This window comes from Tursiops truncatus, chromosome 10 (assembly GCF_011762595.2).
Source record: "Tursiops truncatus isolate mTurTru1 chromosome 10, mTurTru1.mat.Y, whole genome shotgun sequence".
Lineage (NCBI taxonomy): Eukaryota > Metazoa > Chordata > Mammalia > Artiodactyla > Delphinidae > Tursiops > Tursiops truncatus.
This window is the reverse complement of record NC_047043.1, coordinates 19,586,572-19,607,263: the sequence shown is the minus strand read 5'-3', so window position 1 is coordinate 19,607,263 and position 20,692 is coordinate 19,586,572. Positions and strand designations below refer to the sequence as shown.

At 43.5% G+C, this 20,692-nt stretch overlaps 1 protein-coding gene and 1 pseudogene across 2 annotated transcripts in view; one reads left to right on the top strand and one right to left on the bottom strand.

The window, feature by feature from the left end:
* Positions 1-20,692, top strand: part of KIAA0319 (KIAA0319 ortholog) — a 78,463-nt gene that overhangs the window by 9,610 nt on the left and 48,161 nt on the right. Inside the window, exon 2 of one of the 2 annotated variants that reach the window (XM_033863892.2) lies at positions 19,979-20,138. The exons of the other annotated variant lie outside the window; for it this stretch is intronic. Within the exon in view, the coding sequence (XP_033719783.1) occupies positions 20,084-20,138 (55 nt within the window). The 5' untranslated portion in view covers positions 19,979-20,083. The remainder of the gene's footprint in view (positions 1-19,978; positions 20,139-20,692) is intronic. 2 annotated transcript variants of the gene reach the window in all.
* Positions 972-1,380, bottom strand: LOC101338564 (cAMP-regulated phosphoprotein 19 pseudogene; annotated as a pseudogene).

The following is a 20,692-nucleotide window of genomic DNA, read 5'->3' as shown; positions in this document are numbered from 1 at the left end:
GCCCCTATTCTAGGATGCATTAGTCCTTCTAGGCTGCAGTGGTCTTTGTGATGCTCCTCATAATATTTTATAATGTCAGTAGATGTTCAGCTACTTTCCTGCTGCATTAGTCTTTGATAATACCTAATTCCTTAACTGACCCAAATTATTTTTGTCCCTGCGTTTGAAACTAATATTGTATTTTCCCTCCTTCTCTTTCTTTTTTATAACTATTCCCATTTGGTTTTTGTTTGTCTTTTTTTTTTTTTTTAGAGGTTGTGCAAAACTACTGTATTTACAAAAATGGCACAATTCAACAGTCGATGCACATGCACACTTCATTCACATCTTCAACAACAAAAGGTATTCTAACACTACAGAACTGAATAAGAATACTCTTCAACAGCAGCTGTTAAGCACTAGAGTCACATAAGTTACACCAGAATGGGCAAATATTGCCCAAGTAAAATTCTATTGTTAAAGCTGAAACAGATTTAAGGCCATTCAAGTTCAAGCACAGGATACAAATCTTTTGAAGCCCCATCTATTTATGTTTGAAATATGTGACCTTTCTTCTAACTTGTGGTCTTAAACTTCTGTTTTACAAAATTCAAAAGGAAAATACAGAAGAAATCAATACAATAAAGGTTACATTAAATAAGAGTAACATACAAAGCTATAATTAAGATGAATTAAAGAAAGCCAAAACATTAAAATTGTAAAACTTGCTTGTTACTTGTTGGAACCAGTCCTACACTAGGAGTTAGGTAATATATACAATTATTTTCAAGTAGATTACTTTACATTGCTCTAACATGTTCTTTTCATCAGTGCACTGTTAAACTAATCAAAACTCTACACATGTATATTCCCTTACACACACACTACCACTACCTGCAAAGCCATAACTCTCAAACGACTTAGTGAGTGAAAGGAAATAAAAAGTGGAGAAGTAACATATTAAGGAGAAATAATGGGAATTAGAAGATTCATGCAGTTCAGCTCTTTTAATCAGCCAGCCAGCTTGCTAGCAACAAGAGATGGTTTCCGTTGAGGAAGGTCCTGTGGAGTGGGAATGTGGTCACCAGTGACGTCTGTCTTATCCGGAGCTGCAGTAGGAAGTTGCTTGTTCTTCATTTTTGCTTTAGCCATGTTGTAATCCCCAGAATCAAAATATTTTTGCCCTTTCTGCAATCGTTTCCTTAAAAAATCTGAACCTCCAGGCTTTTGTCCCAGATGAGGATACCTTACTTTTAATTTTGCTTCTTCAGCTTTCTCTGGAGTAGTCACTTTGTCTTCCATTTCCTTCTGCTCCTCCGCGGAGGCTGCCTCGGGGACTTCCGCGGACATACTGCTCCCTCTTAGCCCGCTTCTCCCGCTCTGCGACGCGAGGTTTTTGTTTGTCTTTTGAACATTCAAGTAGATTTTCCTTCTAGTTAGGAATATATAGTCATCATAAGGCATTTCTTAAAAAGTAATTCCCATCCCTTTGTTTTGTTACTCCTAGTTTGTTACAGAGTAAGTCCTAATAAAAAGTCAATTTGTTACCGAGTCCAAGCTCACTCAGCTCGTTCAGGGCAAGACAGGCCAATAAATGGGAGACAAGGTGCTAAAGCAAGGAATACGACTTTATTCGGAAAGCCGGCAGACCGAGAAATGGCCGACTAAAGTCTCAAAGTAGCCATCTTACCGGGATTTGGATGCCAGTTACTTTTATAGCACAGAGATGGGGAGGAGATGAGGTAAAGAAAAAGGCCATAAGTTTTGCAAATATCTCCTGGAATGGCCAGGTTCCTGGAGGGGATGTGTTAATTTCCTCTTTCTTGTAGCCATCCACAGGTGAACAGGGTCCAGATATTTCCCTGAACAAAGGCACTTTGGTTTAACATTCAAGCAGAGGGTCAGGGTTCCCCAGGCAGGCGATTATGTACAGACAGTATCCTTTTAGTGAACAAAAGCAGCGGAAAGCAAGTTAAAGTAAAAGAAACAGATCCAACATGTAGTCAGGTTTGGTTCTTCCCTGTTACAATTTTAGTTTATATATTTTAGGTGATTTTTGCTTTATAATGAGTATGAGAATCTACCATTGTCTTTTCTTCTCATTCCCCAAATATCCTTGCATATTTTTGCCTGTTTAGTTTTTGCAGATGGATTTTGTTAAGTACTTTAAAGCATTCTGTTGAGTTTTAATTCATTTTGTTTCTTTGTTAACCTAATATATTGTTATCTTTAATACCTATTGTCTTTCCAGGTTATACAAGGTTTCCCTCCCCACTTATTCGTATCTCCCATTATCTCTCCCAGTACAGTTTTATTATTGTATTTAAAGAGATTCTCTGTCACATTGTAAGTGTTTTTCCATATTTGTAATGCTTCTGGCCATGCCTAGGAATGGGGTCTCTCTCATTAGTGCTCTTTCTATCTGTATATTCGTCTGTTTTATACAGAGATACTGTTGCTTCAAAGAACTTTGCTGATCTTCACCAGCCTGCTCGTATTAATCCTAGTGCTGATGTTTCTTTCATTAATTTGATGAGTTTAATGATAAGGAAACATCTTGTGTTACTCTTTCCACCATCTCCTTAATCATCTGATTCTTTTATTTTCTTTTATTTATTTTTTGGCTGCACCACGCAACATGTAGGATCTTAGTTCCCTGACCAGGGATCGAACCCGTGCCCCCCTGCATTGGAAGCGTGGAGTCTTAACCACTGGACCGCAAGGGAAGTCCGACATAACCTGATTCTTAGAACATTATTAAAGGAGGGATTTGACACTTTTTTTTTTTTTTTTGGCTTGTATTTTCTCCTATTTGTTCCCTGGTCCGCCCTTTGGAGCTTCACAGAATCTGTTCGCTCCCCATTCCACATGAATGCCCTTCCTGTGTTTAAAAACCAATGCTGGATCATGTTTCCCTTAATGCTGCTTGACCTCCTAGTGGGAAGTCATCTTATACTGTAATTGTAAGGCATTATCTCTGATGCCAGTAAATTCCTGGGTAATCCTCTGTGTTGATTAGCACAGGCTTTCTAGAACTTATTTTACTTTATCAGCTTTCAGTGGAGAAATTCAGAGCATAGATTTCACTCCTGAAAAATTGCCAAGTTTTTACCTCCTTGACGAGGCGCCTAACTACATGTATTGTCGGAGTTTCCTCTGCCTTACCTCCTTGTTTTTGTTGGTGAGGATTCGGGGGCTTGAGAGCCCCTTGTAGATGCAGGAGCGGTGGGTCTACACCTCTTCTACAGGTACTTTCTCAGCTGCTTTCTTTTCAAGACTGCTCTCCAGGCTCAGGCAGGTCAGGGGTGAAGGAGTGTGACTCATGAAGAGTTTATCAGTTGTCTTGGCAAGGGAAAGTGCTGCAAGTGAGAAAGACCAGGAGAAAGCAATCCTGACTCAGTTTTATCCTTTATATTCCTTACCCACCGAAACATAGAGGCTTGTTTTGGAGAAACCAGAAACTAAGTTCTGATTAGTGAGCCGCAGAATTTCAACTGATTCAACCAGAATATTCTGTGTACCTGTTGGGGATGACACATATCTATCTTACCTCTCTCAGATTCTTAATGGGAGCTTCAGATAATATGAAGTACGTAAAATTGCCTTGTGAATAAAAGGACTATTATAAATGGCTATTATGTTGATGATGAATATTATAAACCATTTTTAAAATGTTCTTGTTACTAATAGGATAGATTATTAACTGACAGTATTCTACCTTCTTTCATTTTGTCCTTTTCTTTCATAGGGAATAAGTGAATAATTATTTCCTTAATGTCAGAAAGTTAAATTCTAAAGGTAAACTCTTTTTTTTTTAATTGAAGTACAGTTGATTTACAATATTGTGTTAGTTTAAGGTGTACAGCAAAGTGGTTCAGATCTTTTATTTTTCAGTCCTTTTCCGCTATAGTTTAATACAAGATATTGAATAGAGTTCCCTGAGCTATACAGTAAATCTTTGTTGTTTAAAGGAGAACTCTTTGACCAGCTAATCATAGGCCTGCTGATAAATGGAATTGAAAGACTGAACAGTCTCAGAATTGATGAACAGTTTGCCTGATTCATAATTTTGGTAATCACCAGCTGTCTTCAGAATCTGATGCAAAGCAGATTCACTGTCATTGACACACAGGATGTCTGGCATCTGAACTTGGACATCACAGAGCACAAACTGGGTTTTCCCCCAAAGTCTCTGGCAGACGGTGTCTGCACTCTCTCTGGCCTTTCCCTGCGCATGTTTTCTAAAGGTGATGATTTAGTTATTAGAGCACAGGACAAAGCATTTATTTAGAGCACAGGACAAAGCATATTATTTATTTAGTTGACCCCATTAGTAAGAATTAAATTTAAGGAGAAGGAAAAGTGCTGAGCCGATTGAAAGCTAAGCTACTCCCATAATTAGGGAGACTGTTTAAAGCCCCGTGATGAACACTTAAGGTTTCACCTTCTGAAAATTTTCCTCTTGGTTTAGGAACAGTATCTCCAGGAATATAAAACTCTGGTGTTATTTATAATACAAAGACCGTGAGGCAGTGTGTTCATTTGCAGCAGTTTAGAAAAGATGGTAAAATGTATACCCTAGGAATCAGTACATAAAAAAAATAAATATAAATGTCTCTTACCTTTTCTTCCTCCTCACATACGACCTTTCACTGAACGCTATCCACCTGACCTTTGAGTTGTTCTCTTACCTGTTTCATCTGGTTACTTCCAGGAAATCACCACTTCCTTTCTAACGTTGCTTTGACTCGTTGAGTGCAGGATGCTCAGATGGTAACCCATGGCCTGCAGTCACCCCTGCGGTTAAAGGCTGCCTCAGCAAAGACAGTTTTTGTCACAGTAGTGGCTGATAAAGCAAGGAATGAAGAATAATAAAAGACAAGAGAACATCTCCGGCAGCCCCCAGGGGCTAAGCTGAAATAGCAAAATACAGCTCATCTTGTTTGAGTTCACTGGCTCTGAAAAGCAGGTGTTTATCAACCAAGTTTTGTTAGCCCGTAAACCACAAACAGGACAAATTATAAACACAGTCTGTTCTGAGTAGCCTGCAGGAAAATGCTGTCCAGAAGATCCATTGGGATCTTTGAAATTAGGCCCCCTTTGAGCTGTTTTCATTTACCTCAGACCGGCAAGCTGCAACTTGCTTTTTTTCTGAGCCTGTAGAGGCGTTTCACTGAAGCGTTATTGATAAAAAAGCCAAATATCACAGACAACCTAATGGCCTAGCGATTAGGAAATGGTGAAGTCAGTTATAATAACCACCTCAATGGGATGTTGCAAGATAACAAGAAAGAGTAATGAAGAAGAAAGTATCAATAGCGATGAAGGATACTTTTGTGATAGAACGTTAAATGAAAATGAGACCATGTTTCTCTAAGAGGGTAGCTTTGCTGAAGTGTACTGGCTGGCTTACTGGCTAACAAAACCTGGTTGGTGAACTCCTGCTTTTCAGAGCCAGTGAACATGCTTTATAGCATGTTGCCACTAGCTATCTAGTATGATTTGATTGTCATGTTTTTAGTGTACATTTTTGATATTCTAGTTAAAGAACGAGTTATTTCATTCACTCAGCCTCCATCCGGCCAGTGTGCCAGAGCTTGGGGCACAGACAACGACCAATAAAAGGCAGTTCTTCTGGGGTTTTGCACTGTATCATTTTAAAAATCATACTTTTCCCCTTGATCAGAAATGCTATCGCAGAAATAATGCAGCGCCTGAGGAACAGCAGAGTTTCATCACGAAGTTCATCTTTCATAGCTCATTCTGGCTTTTTATTTCAAAAACCAGCAGCAGCCACAATAAACCATCACCATTCAGCGTCTATAACTTCTGGCTACAACGTACCTTGTTCTGGACTGGAGGTTTCAAATATTCTGAAGTCCTCTGTCACTAATTCTACCTTGGTTCTGACTTGGCTGGTTTCCTTTGGGCAGAGATGAAAGAAAATCCCCAGTGTCTGAAGACCTGAGTTATTCTTTCTTCTCACTGTAAAATGGTTGGCTTTTTTTTTTTTCTTTTATCCTTAAACTTAGAGAATGCTCTCTGTTTTAGGTACCACGGAGTCAATAATGGGACAAAGTGGGAAAATTTCAGAAAGCCCTTCTGTTGAAAAATATAAAGGATGGTGTCATGGGTTGCATGTGTCCTCCCCAAAAGATATGGTGAAGTCCTAGCTCCTGGTACCAGTGAATGGGACATTATTTGGAAATAGGGTCTTTGCAGGTGTAATTGAGTTAAGCTGAGGCCTTTAATCCAATATGACCAGTGTGCCCTCATAAGAAGAGGGAAATTTGGACACACAGGCAGCCAGGGAGAATGTCATGTGACAACAGAGGCAGAGAGTGGAGTGATGGGGCTGCAAGCCAAGGAATGCCGATGACCGAGGCAAAGAAGGATTCTGCCCAGAGTTTCAGGGGGAGCGTAGCCCTGCTGACACCTTGACTTCAGACGTCTATCCTCTAGAACTGTGAGAGAATAAATCTCTAATGTTTTAAGCCACCCAGTTTGCTGTGCTTTGTTATAGCAGCCCTAGGAAACTAACACAGATGGTAAAAGCAAGGATTATATTCCATATTTTTTTTAATTTATTTTTATTTTTTAAGCTATTTCTATTTATTTATTTGGCTGCATCGGGTCTTAGTTGCAGCATACAGGCTCTCTGTTGTGGCGCGCGGGCTTCTCTCTCGTCATGCGGCTCGGGCTCCAGGATGCGTGGGCTCTTTAGTTTGCAGCACACAGTCTCAGTAGTTGTGGCGTGAGGGCTTAGTCGCCCAGTGGCATGTGGGATCTTAGTTCCCCGACCGGGGATCAAACCCACGTCCTCTGCATTGGAAGGCGGATTCTTCACCCCTGGACCACCAGGGAAGTCCCCGGATTATATTCAATAAGAAAGCACTTTGATGAGCACCCGAGGGAGCATAGAGATGGATAAGGCATTGTGGACCTGTTCAGGCTTTTAAGACCCTAGAGGACAATGATGCTTCAGAACTTTTGTATGAGTCAAACACAGCATATTAAAATTAAAACAATTTAAAGAAGAGAACTTACAGGCTGGAAAATAGGAACACATAAGGTTACTTAGAAAACTTTTTGCATTGAAAGCAAAAGAAGTTAAAAGTGGGAAAATTCAGAAAATATGTGATGATTAAGTATGTTTGTACATTTTAAGTGCTAAAAACAACCTGGGCCTGGCACATAGGAAGCACTCAATATGTATTACCTGCTAGTATCATCAGCTGGTATTTCACCTGTTCATTCAGTTTTTATTCTAGCAATCCTATCTGAACTTCCAAGAACTTTTTCTGCTCTGATTTTTTTTCTCCTCTTTTGTAGCAACTATTTTTATTTTATGGAGGATGTACCGTCTCAAGTCTTTCTGAGGATATTACTTACCATGTTTAAAGTTTTTCTTTGTCCTTTTAACTGACCTCCTATTTGTTTATCATGGTCCTTCTCTTCAATGCATTGTTTCTCTGTTTCTCAAATGTAGGGCAATGTCTGATTGCCTAGCCTTGTTGATTTCTGAAGACTCTACTGATGCAGGCGTGGCTGCTTTCCTCCGGAGCTGTCCATTCACTGTCTGAGTGGGAGGTTAACTGTGGTGTCTGAGTATGTGGGTAGGCAGGGTCCAGGCAGGTTTCCCTCTGGTGTGGGTGGGTAGGGACTCCCCAGGTAGCCACAGGGAGGAGAGCTGTGCTCTAGAGGTGCAATGCTTTGGAGTGGAGTATGTTTCTTTCCAGGGCAGTCTTCAGATTCTCTTGGCTCTCCTTTTTTTTCAGAGGCCCGCTGCTGCCACTGAAGCCCTATGAGGACAAATCTCTATCTCTTGAGAGAGAAGTTTTCTGGAATAAGCTTGAGATCTGTCTTTTAGTGCATCACCCAAAGTGCTGTATGCTGGCCCATCCTGTTTCTACATTCCTGGGCTCAGGGCTTAGAGCTTCTCCAGTGACCCCTGAAGGTCCTGTGCGTTCTCAGTTTCTAGGGAGTGGGTTTCCTCTCTCTCCATCAGTTCCATGCCATCTGCTTTCTATCTTCCAGGGAGTTTTTTGGAATTTCTGGTCTATTAGTAGTTCTCATTCTTATTTTTCTGCCGTTGTGTTGTATTTTCTTCCATCTGTTCATATGCCCCGCCTACCTTTCTCCTTTATTTATTTATTTATTTTTAATATTTATTTATTCGGTTGCACCAGGTCTTAGTTGAGGCACACGGGCTCTTTAATTGTGGCATGCAAACTCTTAGTTGCGGCATGCATGTGGGATCTAGTTCCCTGACCAGGGATCGAACCCAGCCCCCCTGAATTGGGAGCACGGAGTCTTATCCACTGCACCGCCAGGGAAGTCCCTCCCCTTTATTTTTCAATGGGAACATAGGAAAGAGGGGAATCAGATGTATTGATATGTCCAGTCTGCCATCTTGAACTAGAAAGTTTCCTTTTTATTCTCAGCTTGCCAAAGTCCTATTAATGAAGCTCATTCCCCCCAGGAAGATTAATGTGAATATATTTGCTGTGCAGCCTGTCCTTGGAATAATGGTGACCCTTGTCTCCAGGATCTGCCTGTTTAGAGAACTCAACCGCTTCGAACAGCAAGGGTGGAACCATCCCTCTTTAAGGAACACCTAGGGACTTGGTCTATTACTATAGCATCCTGCTTGTCTCAAGCTTTGAGGATAAAGTAGGTGTGTTAAGTAGCTATGATTAGAGAACCATAAGACAAGCACCTACTCCAAAATATCTCCTATACTGCCATCTGTCAAAAGTACCGAAAATAGCCTTTGGTCATCAGGAATCTCTGTGTGACAATGATAGCATTCTCATAAAGAATACGAGCTTAAGGCTTAAACAAGTAATAACAGCCAACGTCTGTTCCTGGAAGCTTGGGTTTATAGAAACCTGAAGGGAGGGGACTGATGGACGGGAAGGGGAGAACCCGACCAAGACTCCCTAAAAGGGGAGAGAGGCATAATTATGTGCTTCTTCGTTGTCCCGTGTGCCCACGCTGGCTGCTATCGTGTTGCTTCTGTTTCTTGCTTTGAAATGAAATACTAAAGAGAATTGGCGGCAGGAAGGTAAGGCCTTTGCCTGCACAGGCACAAGGGATAGCAGTTCTTTAGGGATAGGTTGAGGATAGACAAACACAATTATAGATTGTCAGCATTCCCTTTCAGGGCAGAAATCGAAGAGGCCCTCATGTTTGGAATCTTCCTAGCTAAGATTAAAGCCAAGCTCTGAAAGGCTGCAGCCCTGCTTACAAAAATTGACTTTTAAAAAATTTCTGAAGTAAAATTGCATATTTTTTCGTGTCTCAATGTCAAGTTCAAGAAGCCTGACTCTCCTACTCACCTCCAGTGTTGATAAAATATATTGAAAATAAATTTCTGATTTTTTCCCCCAGTGGTAAATTATTAACCAAGGATATACAGAACAGGATTTTACATCAATTAATCTGGTAGTGTTCAAATTAGCAGCAATCAGAATCCACTTAATTACAGTTTTTGTCAGTTGAGCCTTTTAATCAGCCCGGAGCTATATTTGGTTTGCCCTGGCTGGAGCAGCCAGGGAGTTGCTACCTTGTGACTTGCACCCCTGCTGACAGCAAAATGTGGCACTGTCAAGATCAGAAGACCTCCCTGTGGGTCCATCTGACTAGATGAGAGCTGTTGTTTATGGAACTGTTTGAAGATGGGCCAGTCCTTTCACATACACACATCTCCCTTCTCCTACCCAAGTCCACCACTCAGGCAGTTCTTCCCCCTCTTCTCGTTCCTTTATACTTCCTCCCTTGGTGTTTAAGCGGTTCTGTGGCTTTCAATACCAACTCTACGGCTCCCCATTTATACCTCCAGCACCTCTCTCCTCTGAACTACAGACTTGTTTATCTGGTGCCCTGTTCAACACTCCACTTGGATGTCTTGGGTTGGTGCCCATTTCAGGTCATGGCAACCCCATTCTTCCGGTTGCTCAGTCATCCTGATCACTTGTCTTTGTCTCATATCCTACATCCCATCCAACAGCAAATCCTCAGGCTCTCCCTGCAAAATAAATCAGGAATCTGACTCCTCAAGACCTTCACTGTTACCAGCTCGGGGCAAGATGCCATGCCCCCACCCAGATAACTTCACGGGCTTCTAACTTAGCTCTCTGCCTTCTACACGCTTGTCAACACAGAAGCCAGCAGCTGAGGGAGCTAATCCTGCAACACTTCCCATCTCAGAGGCAAAGCCAAAGATCCCTCGTATTGACCTACAAACCAGCGTGGCCTCCATTGCCTCCATAACATTGCCTCCTGGTGCCTCCCCATTTTCTAGCCATGCTGACCTTCTTGCTCTTCCTGGAATACAGGGCACATTCCCTCCTCCAAGCCTTTGCATTTCGTGTCCCCTCTGCCTGGAACTCTTCTTTCAGACAGCCACGTGTTTCATTCTCTCATCTCTTTTAAGACTTGGCTCAGATAGGACCTTCTAAGCTCATGAATTCTTCAGCAGTGTCTCATCTGCTCTTTAACACATCTGTTGAGCTTTTGATGAGCAAAAAAGGTTATCTTGTTATTTTTACACCTGTGCTTGGTTATTTTTCAAATCTGCCAGGGTCTTTGTGTGTGTGCAAATCTTATACCTTACTTTTTCTTTTCTTTCTTTAAATATTTTAAGCATCTTATTTTATATTTGTATGCCATGATTTCATTATTTGAAAAGCTCGGGGACCTGATTCTCTTGTCTTTCTTTTCTTTTGTTTTTAAATTTTATTTATTTATTTATGGCTGTGTTGGGTCTTCGTTTCTGTGCATGGGCTTTCTCTAGTTGCAGCGAGTGGGGGCCACTCTTCATCACGGTGGGCGGGCCTCTCACTGTCGCGGCCTCTCTTGTTGTGGAGCACAGGCTCCCAACGCGCAGGCTCAGCGGCCATGGCTCACGGGCCTAGTTGCTCTGCGGCATGTGGGATCCTCCCAGACCGGGGCAAGAACCCGTGTCCCCTGCATTGGCAGGCAGAGTCTCAACCACTGTGCCACCAGGGAAGCCCTTGTCTTTCTTTTCTGTTACCTTTCTTCATGGTGCCTGTGTATTTTGTAATTTGGAATTCTAAGTTCATGTTTGTCTGGGTTCTCTTCAGGGGTTGAGGAGAGTTCTTCCAGAAAGGATTTATCATTGCCTCTGCCAGGTATGTGTGGGAATTACCAACCCAGGACCACTTAAAGGTAATTTCTCCCCTTGGGATTAATGGACTAAACTTGTAATGAAAAATGGTGCAAACCTGTGGTTGTCAATTCTCAAAGGAGAATTATTTCTTTCCATAGAGCACAGTGGCCAGATTTTTTTTTTTTCCTCGTTCATCCTTTCACTCACAAGGATGCATCTCTTAAAGGTTCCTGGCTTTATGAGACACCTTAGTTCCAACACCTCATCTCGAATGCACCCAAGGCTCTAACTTCCGTGTTGTAGCCATGAAACTCGCGTCTCTAGGTCAAGAGATCAGCAGATATCTCATGCAGCCGCTGCCTCAGCATCAGCTTTCCAGCTTCCTGTTTGTTCTCAGCCTTGGGGGATTTCGCTTATATTCTTATGAATGCAGTTATATATTTAAAAGGTGTTTGTTATATTTTCCCCAGTAATTTCAATATTTTGCTGTGTTGCCATTTTGCTAGACACAGAAATCCAGACTTTCCCCATGCATGTGTAATACTGTTTTCTTTTTAAAATCTGCATCTTGCATGTAGTACTGGACCATAGACTTCATAGTAATAATACATGGATGTTATACATCCATGGGTTATACAATAATATTTAATTATACCCTAATATTGGATATTATTGCTTTTATAAATTAGAAGAAAACCCAATTAGCTTTTTTTTTTCTTTTAATGGAGAGAGACACATAAGGCAGTACAGAATAGTGGAAAGAACATGTTCTCTGGTGTCAGACATACCTGGATTGGGTTCCAGTTCTTGGACATTTTAGATTTTCTGAGCCTCAGTTTCATAATCTATAAAATGGGATAATAATATGCAATTGGAGGGGTTATAGAGGATTAAAATGAGTGCATGTAAAGTGCCAGAGACATTATGAAATAAATGGAATTTTTACAAATGTTAATGTACTTCTCATACAATGTTATATTTGTGGTGATAATGTAGCCTTGATGTGTCCCGAGGGGACGGAGCAATGACTGAAGCTTGGAGGTTATGTTTGGGAAGCTGAGGAAGGCTTCTTAGAACTGGCTTTTGAGCTGGCTATAGGCAGGGTAGGGGAGGCTGGTCGATGCTGGAAAGAAGACTGGGAAGAGGGGGACATGAAGAGTTGTGTGATGAGTTTGCTCTCCTTTCTCAAGGTGTCTGTTCTGGCCTATTTCAGGGATTTGTAATACTGTCTCCAGTCGTCATCTGAACCGTCTGTGTAAGATGTACGCAGTCACCGTAGTCCCAGGAGGCCTGCCTGGGGCCACGGGATGCTTCCTACTTGGTTGACCTGAGTTTATTGGTCACAGCTACTACAGTGACTTTTTCTTTCTTTTTTTTTTTGTGGTACGCGGGCCTCTTACTACTGTGGCCTCTCCCGTTGCGGAGCACAGGCTCCGGACACGCAGGCTCAGCGGCCATGGCTCACGGGCCCAGCCGCTCCGCGGCACGTGGGATCCTCCCGGACCAGGGCACGAACCCTCGTCCCCTGCATCGGCAGGCAGACTCTCAACCACTGCGCCACCAGGAAAGCCCTCTTTCTTTTATTTTAATAAATTTATTTTTTTATTTTTGGCTGCACTGGGTCTTCGTTGCTGTGCGCGGGCTTTCTCTAGCTGCGGTGAGCGGGGGCTACTCTTCGTTGTGGTGCGCAGCTTTCTCATTGCGGTGACTTCTCTTGTTGCGGAGCACGGGCTCTAGGCGCGCCGGCTCAGTAATTGTGGCTCACGGGCTCTAGAACACAGGCTCAGTAGCTGTGGCGCACAGGCTTAGTCGCTCCGTGGCATGTGGGATCTTCCCGAACTTAACCATATGACCCCACTATGCTGCAGGGGGTGTTGGGAAATGTAGTCTTTTAGCTAAGTACCCTGGTGCCCCAAATAATTATCTGAATCTTATTACTAAGAAATAAGGGGAGGACATTCACTGAATAGACACCAGCAGTCTTTGAGCCTCGCTTTTCCTGCATCCTTGACCCTCATCCCTTTCTTGTCCAGGACAAGATGTGCGCCATCGTTATTTGTTGAATACACTTCTGTGCTTTGCTCTTCTCTGAGCTCAGCCCATTTCTAGGACTCATTCGCTCTCTAACACCATCCCTGAGCCTTATGTCATCTCTGAGTCAGTGATGTTATCACCATTATCCAAAGAGAAAGAAAAGTTGGGGTGAGGCTTCCAGGATGGTCACGGATGACAGGAAGCTCAGAGATGGGGTGATGTTCAAGAACAAGATTAGGCCAGAAATATAAGGAATCAGAAATAACCGTTTTACATACGGCTTGGTAATTTTTTTTTTTTTTTTAAATGCTATGTTAGAACAACCATGGCAAAATACCTAAGCCTTCTTTAAAAATGAAAATATAATTGTATTTTATTAATACAAAGGTAAGATGTATTCATTGTATAAAAAATAGAAAATACAGATAAGAGAGGAAGGAAAAAAGGAAGAGAAAAAAATATCAGAAGGGAGAAAAAAATTACTTTCACCTTGGAAGGGGCATTTCTTTCAGAACTTCACATGTATAAAGTTGATCCATGCAGAGTTTATGTAAGGATCTATGCATCTGTACTATTTATAACGTTTTGAACTTGTTAAACCTTATTTTAAAAGCCCTATTTTACTGCTCAGATTCAGCTCTATCTTTGACTGAAATTTTTAGGAAGCTAGTGAGGCTTTCTATGTGAATTCTTTAATATTTTTCTTTCCCTTTAATGAGAACATGAAACAACGGGAAGGTAGGCAGAGGCAAGCAGCAGGAGAGGGCATGATTCTATCAAGAGAATCAGGCAATTCAGAGATTCAATAATAAGGAAAGAGAGGAGGTCTTCTTAAGTAACCCGGAGCAGAATGTTCTTAAATCCGAGAACCATAGAGGAGGACTGGGGCAGCTACAGGGCAAGTCTGAGGTCCAGAGTCTCAAGACTGACTCTAAAACTCAGTTTCCTTTTGTGTAAAATGGGAATAAGAACTCCTACCTCAGAGAGAGTTATTATCAGGATCAGAAGGGAAAATATATGTCAAAACATGGTTTAACTCATGAGGTACTCTATATCAGCGATCCCCAACCTTTTCAGCACCAGGGACTGGTTTTGTGGAAGACGGTTTTTCCATGGATGGGCGGGGGATGGTGGATGGTTCAGGAGGTAATGCGAGTGATGGGGAGTGACGGGAACCGCCAGATGAAGCTTCCCTCGCTCACCGCCGCTCACCACCTGCTGTGCAGCCCTGTTCCTAACAGGCTGCAGACCGCCACCAGTCCACGGCCTGGGGTTTGAGGACCCCTGCTCTATATGTATAAAAAAACCCAAAACCTAGGGACTTCCCTGGCGGTCCTGTGGTTGGGACTTTGCCTTCCAATGCCGGGGGTGTGGGTTCGACCCCTGGTCGGGGAACTGGGATCCCACATGCCTCGCGGCCAAAGAGACAAAACATAAAGCAGAGGCAATGTTGTGAAAACTTCGATAAACACTCGGAACATGGTCCACATCAAAAAAAATCTTAAAACAAAAAAAGCCCCGGGCTTCCCTGGTGGCGCAGTGGTTGAGGGTCCGCCTGCCGATGCAGGGGACAGGGGTTCGTGCCCCGATCCGGGAAGATCCCACATGCCGCGGAGCAGCTGGGCCCGTGAGCCATGGCCGCTGAGCCTGCGCATCCGGAGCCTGTGCTCCGCAACGGGAGAGGCCACAACAGTGAGAGGTCCGCGTACCGCAAAAAAAAAAAAAAAAAAAAAGCCCCTGTAAACTTAGAGCTAAAAAGATTTTTGATAACATGAAGTCCATACGCCTTTTAATGTTGAGGAAATGCAGATCCATTGTTTGCTTATATTAATGTACTGAATAAAGGAACCTTACAGATGATGTTGAGAATAGGAAATGCTTTTGTTGCTGAGCACTGTAAGTTTGCACTAAGATAATTGCTTTCCAGAGCTTTCCAGGTACAATGTTTGTGAAGGTACATCGCACAAGGGCATCTGCCGTAGGGTCAGGGGTTTGGAAATCCGGCCCATTTACCAGGCTGTGTGCCTTTGGAGCAGTGTCTGCTCACAGATGCACCTTTTATTAATTCGGCTTAAGGTACCCTATGGTATGGCAGGGGCCCAGTCTTTATCCGTGGGGTTCCTGACCAACTGCCCCCGCCTGACAGCACCTTTGCTACTGTGGGCAGCGTCTTGGCAGCTGGCATCACGGGAGGGCCAGTTGCTCTTCTCCTGCCTTTTAGGTAGGGCGTGGTCAATTACTGCAGACAGGAGATGGCCAATCTTTTCTTCTATCCACTTCCCATCCCAAACCACACTTTCCTTGCTGCAGGGCAAGGAAGTTCTTAGTGGCAAACTGCACCAGCAGGCGGTCTGTCTCTGGGTTGTTAGGCATGAAGCTTATGGGACGCTTACTGAACGTTCACATTCTCCCCTTTACCTTATTGGAAGCTCGTGTTCTGATGGCCTCTGTTATCCTGACACAGAGAAACGTTATACCCGCCTCCTGAACTTACCTTCGGTCACCTGCACTCTGGTTCCTTTCCAGTCTCTTGACCTAACTCGGCTCAATAACACAGAACCCCTGGAGGCCTCTTTTGAACTCCGCCGGGCACTGGCCAGTGATGCTTGCAGGCTGGGCAGCAACCTCGTTCCAGGTGGGCAACGACAGAGCCGTTGGCGCGGTTCAGTGGGAGGCCTTCTTGTGATTTGAGTTGTTTCTTGAGGAAGAGTCAAAGCGAGGTCCAGCAGTTTCCAAGCCCTCCTTCTATAGGATGCTGGGTTTGACTGTTTTAATAGGCTCCTTGTTCTTTCTGGTTGCCTCTGACAAAGCTAATTCACATATCAGGACCTTCAAAGTGGAAGCTGCCCCGGTGGCCCGGTCCGCATCCCAAATCTAAACCACAGTCAGCCTGATCTCAGGTGGCCTTGGCCAGCAGCGGCCTGAAGCAGGATCTCAGTTCCCCGACCAGAGACTGAAGCCGGGCTGTGGCAGTGAGAGCACTGAATCCTAACCACTAGACCATGAGACCACGAGGGCTAGTGACAAGGTAGAAATGAATTTCAACTAAGAGATGGAAAGTAGTGAAACAAGTAAAGTGTTTATTAGGAGGGGAAAAAAAAAAAAGTACATGTGAGGGCTTCCCTGGTGGCGCAGTGCTTGGGAGTCCGCCTGCCGATGCAGGGGACACGGGTTCGAGCCCTGGTCTGGGAGGATCCCACATGCCGCAGAGCGGCTGGGCCCGTGTGCCACAACTACTGAGCCTGCGCTCTAGAGCCCGCGAGCCACAACTACTGAGGCCCGCGTGCCTAGAGCCCGTGCTCCGCAACAAGAGAGGCCGCCGCAGTGAGGGGCCCGTGCACCGCGGCGAAGAGTGGCCCCCGCTCGCCGCAACTAGAGAAAGCCCACGTGCAGCAACGAGGACCCAACGCAGCCAAAAATAAATAAATAAATTTATTAAAAAAAAAAAAAGTACATGTGAATAGACACACATGGGCGGGCTCAGAGAGATAGTTGTGCCTTCGTGGTAGTTTAAGTCACTTATATGGGGCATTTCTTCTGGGTTTCCTCTGGCCAGTCACCTTGCTTTGCCTGGCTCTGAGTTCATATTTGGTATAACTCAGGGTCCTCCCCTGTGTGTGTCTGCATCTCTTAGCCAAGATGGATTCCAGCTCAGAGGCCTGTGGAAAGGTTGACATCACCTGTTATGGGGTGGCGACCCCTCCCTTTTGGCCCCCCGAGGAGCCTTTCTGCACAGGTGTAGTCAGGAAGGTCTTCTTGACCTCCAGAATGAGGTATATGTGGTCTCTTTATCTCTTATCTGGGCAGGACTCAGCTCCTCTCTGCTCCAGCTATTATCTTTGTCTTGGAGTATCTGTCCACAGGTGACAAACTCCAGCTGCCCAGCCTGGGGCCCATCTATCTCCTGCCTCAAGCTGCATTTATGGGAAACGCCTGTCAAGGAACCCTCAGATACACCAATCGCAATCCTCCAGCTCAGCTTAGCTAGCTCACCTTACCCTAGAAAGTAGGACCTGCTTGCCTCGTAAGGAAATCCCCGACCTCCTAGCCAGTCATGCCCTGTTTCCACGTTGCCACTTCTAATGTTCTGCAAATCTCACTCTTGCCCACAATCCCTCAGGGAGAGTGGTCCACTGCTTATGACATCCTGTTCTCTCCCAATCCGTGGACTGTTTTCCCTTGAATAAAGGACAGCCAACTCATTACTAAATTGTTTCTTTTGTCATCTGATACCCCTCACCTCCCCTAGATTACCACATCATTTCCCCCCAAATTTTGTGTATTCTAATAATATATATAGAGAAAAATACACAATATATTGGTAAAGAGGAAAAAAAATCACCCAAACATCAATGTATGAACCTAAGTACTGTTCAGTGTGTGAACCCAAGATGGAGTTCCTTCCGGTCTTTCTCCAGTGATAATAGTTTTTCTGGTTGTAACCATAGCAAAATGTAAATATGTGTCTCTGGTGGATCTTTGTCATTGTGTTTGAACACAGGGTATCAAAAAAAAAAAAAAAAAAACCTCTGGCTAACTTCTGCAATATAAGGAACTTATTTAAACAACATTAGTTTCTGAGGAACTGGGAAAACAAGGCTGGAAACTACACAGCCAGGAATGTGACAGACCTAGTCCAAGGAAGATGCTATGCTGTTGTCACTGGGCACAAACATCTCACCTGCAGGGCCAGCAGTGCTAATGCTGGGGTCTCAACACAAGCCTGGAATCACTTCTGCTGCTCCTCTGGAAATTAAATGTTACTGTATGACACTTCCACCACCACCCCACTGGGTGGAATCTTGCATTCCCTGTAACCTCAAGTCACCAGTTTCTGAGGGTGTCTGGTTGTTCCAGGACAGCACTTTGGGTTCAGAGGACGTCATGAAAGCAGGATGTGGCATTTTCAACTACTATAATGGGAGGAAGACCCTGTCTGTTATGGAATTCTCCATGTCATTCTTAAATGACTAACTGGGAGGCCTCTGCTGGGGTGTCCCACTCTTTGTCATCCCTAGTTCACATGTAAATTTCTAAATGTACTGAGATGCTTCTGGAAAGGGGGCGGGAAGAGGGAAGGTGATGAGTCTTGTTCTCTCCTAAAAGAACAAGTGGAGGCTGTGTGGGTGGGGAGGGAACAAGGAAAGGGCGGGGAGAGAGTGGTGTGCACTGGGATTAAACTCTACCATAACATACCAACTAGTAACTCACAGCAAGGCTCTGGCACGCTCTAGGAAGCCCTTATCTAGGTGTGCTTACTCCTGGAAGCCTTGTTACATATTTGAAATAACAAATACTTGGAGTCCAGACCTCCTTGTACTGGTTCTTCTTCAGCCTTGAGCAAATCAGTGAACTTTTTTGAGCGTCAATTTCATCATCTTCGTACTATCGAAAGCGTAGATTATTATATTGCCTGGGTTGTTGTGAAGATCACATTGAAGAAAGTGCCAGGTGAAAATAAAATGCTAGCATTACTCTAGTTCATTGAATCTAAGATGCTAATGATTGGAAGAGCCATCATTATTTTAAACACCTTGAAGGAAGAAAGAAATCCTGTCAGTTATACCATAGCACATCACTTTCTTATCCTGTAAACTATTTCTACACATTGAAAGAGATTTTTGGGGGTTGCTTTGGCAGATTTTTATCCTGAGTCTTTCTTGTGCATATATAAAAAGAAAATATAAGTGAATATACATTAAGGTATTTTTAAATTTCCTGACAATATTTGTCCATTTCTGCTGAATCATTTATCAAAGCATTTAGTGAGGTCTGTGTTTTTTCTGCACAATTTTGCCTCTCTGTCGTCATGAGCATTGGGGATGCAGCATTTCTGAAAAGAGTGCTTCACATTGCCTTATTTCAAGCCTCTGACACCAGTTCTGCAGAGTCCACGTGTGTGTACAAGCAATGGCATTATCTTCTGCCCAGTGTTTGGCCAACTTAAGACATCCCAATTTCAGAGATGGTAAAGCATGAAAATATTTACATGTTAGAATTGATGAAATATAGTAGTATGATTGACTCTATTTCATTCCCCAGGTTTGGCTTATAAAGGGAGAAAGCCTGAGAAACCCTTTGCCCCTTCTTAGGAGCTGTACTTGCTATTTGAACAAACTTCAGTGGATGGTTTGCCTGAGATATGGTTGTCAGGGTGGGGAAAATTTCCCCCTTCTGCTCTTGGTCCTTTTGCCTGGTCAAATAATTAAAATGACATAAGGCAGATTAACAAGAGAAAACCAAATTTAATTGCTTACGTACAGGAAACCCACATAATGTGAGAGATTCCAGGTAAAATGAGAGTCAGTAAAATGAGGTGTATATGTCATCCTGGACGAAGGAGAAGGGGGTAGGGGTCTGGGACTTCAAAGGGAAGGAAGGCAATTCACAGGAAGATGAAAAAGAGCACATGCTTGGTAAACAAATGTTTGCTGCATCATACGGAGACAGAAGAACACAGAGAGGAATTTTAACAAACAGACTTTGCTATGCTCCTCCCTGTCTACCACACCTAGTTCACATTATACTGTATTTATTTATGGTGAGAGGTCCCTTCCTGGAACAGGTCTTCTAACTAAATCCTTTTGGGCAGTTAGGGGGAAGGTCAAAGATTCTTCCTGAATCCTTTAGACCTTGACTGGTTCCAGCTTGAAATAATCCACATGCCAAAGTGGCACATCTTGGCGTGTCCTGCCCTGAACCCCACTATGGCCCTGGGATGTAAACAAGACAGGCTTCCCATTGCCATGAATAAATAATAGAAGTAACTTTGTATGTTTCTGCGTTTACCTGTTTCTTCCTTCCTGTCTCTTTTCTGTTTTTCCTTTGAAGTTCTTGAGGCCAAATCTGGCTCCTAAGAAACATCAAAGGAAGCCTGCCCCAAAGACCCCCCAGGGCCATCTCTGAAGCCTGCTTCCACCCACCGTGTGAGTCAAAATGGCTCCCCCCACAGGTGCGCTCTCTTCATTGCTGCTGCTGGTGACCCTTACAGGTAGGAAACCGTTACCCTGGAGACACCACCAGACATCACACTTGGACTTCCTATCTTTGGCTTAAGTAACTCAGATCAACCTGAGGAGGTGAAGATGCTGTGTGTTTGCTTTCCAATAGACTTATTTCAAATATAAAAAGGCAGACCTCGGGCTTCCCTGGTGGCGCAGCGGTTGAGAGTCCGCCTGCCGATGCAGCAGACGCCGGTTCGTGCCCCAGTCCGGGAAGATCCCACGTGCCGCAGAGCGGCTGGGCCCGTGAGCCATGGCCGCTGAGCCTGCGCGTTCGAAGCCTGTGCTCCGCAACGGGAGAGGCCGCTACAGGGAGAGGCCCGCATACCGCTAAAAAAAAAAAAAAAAAAAAAAAAAAAGGCAGACCTCATGCATAAGTGGTTTCTGGAAACAGGCATTTAAATTTTTTATCATGACTATTTTGGGGGAAATAAAATCACATTTCATATATACCAGGAAAACTTCATGTATTTATTTAAAAGAATTGCATAGTAGATCTTTTTTGGAAAGCAAATGACAGACTCTTTTTTTTTATCGTAAATCT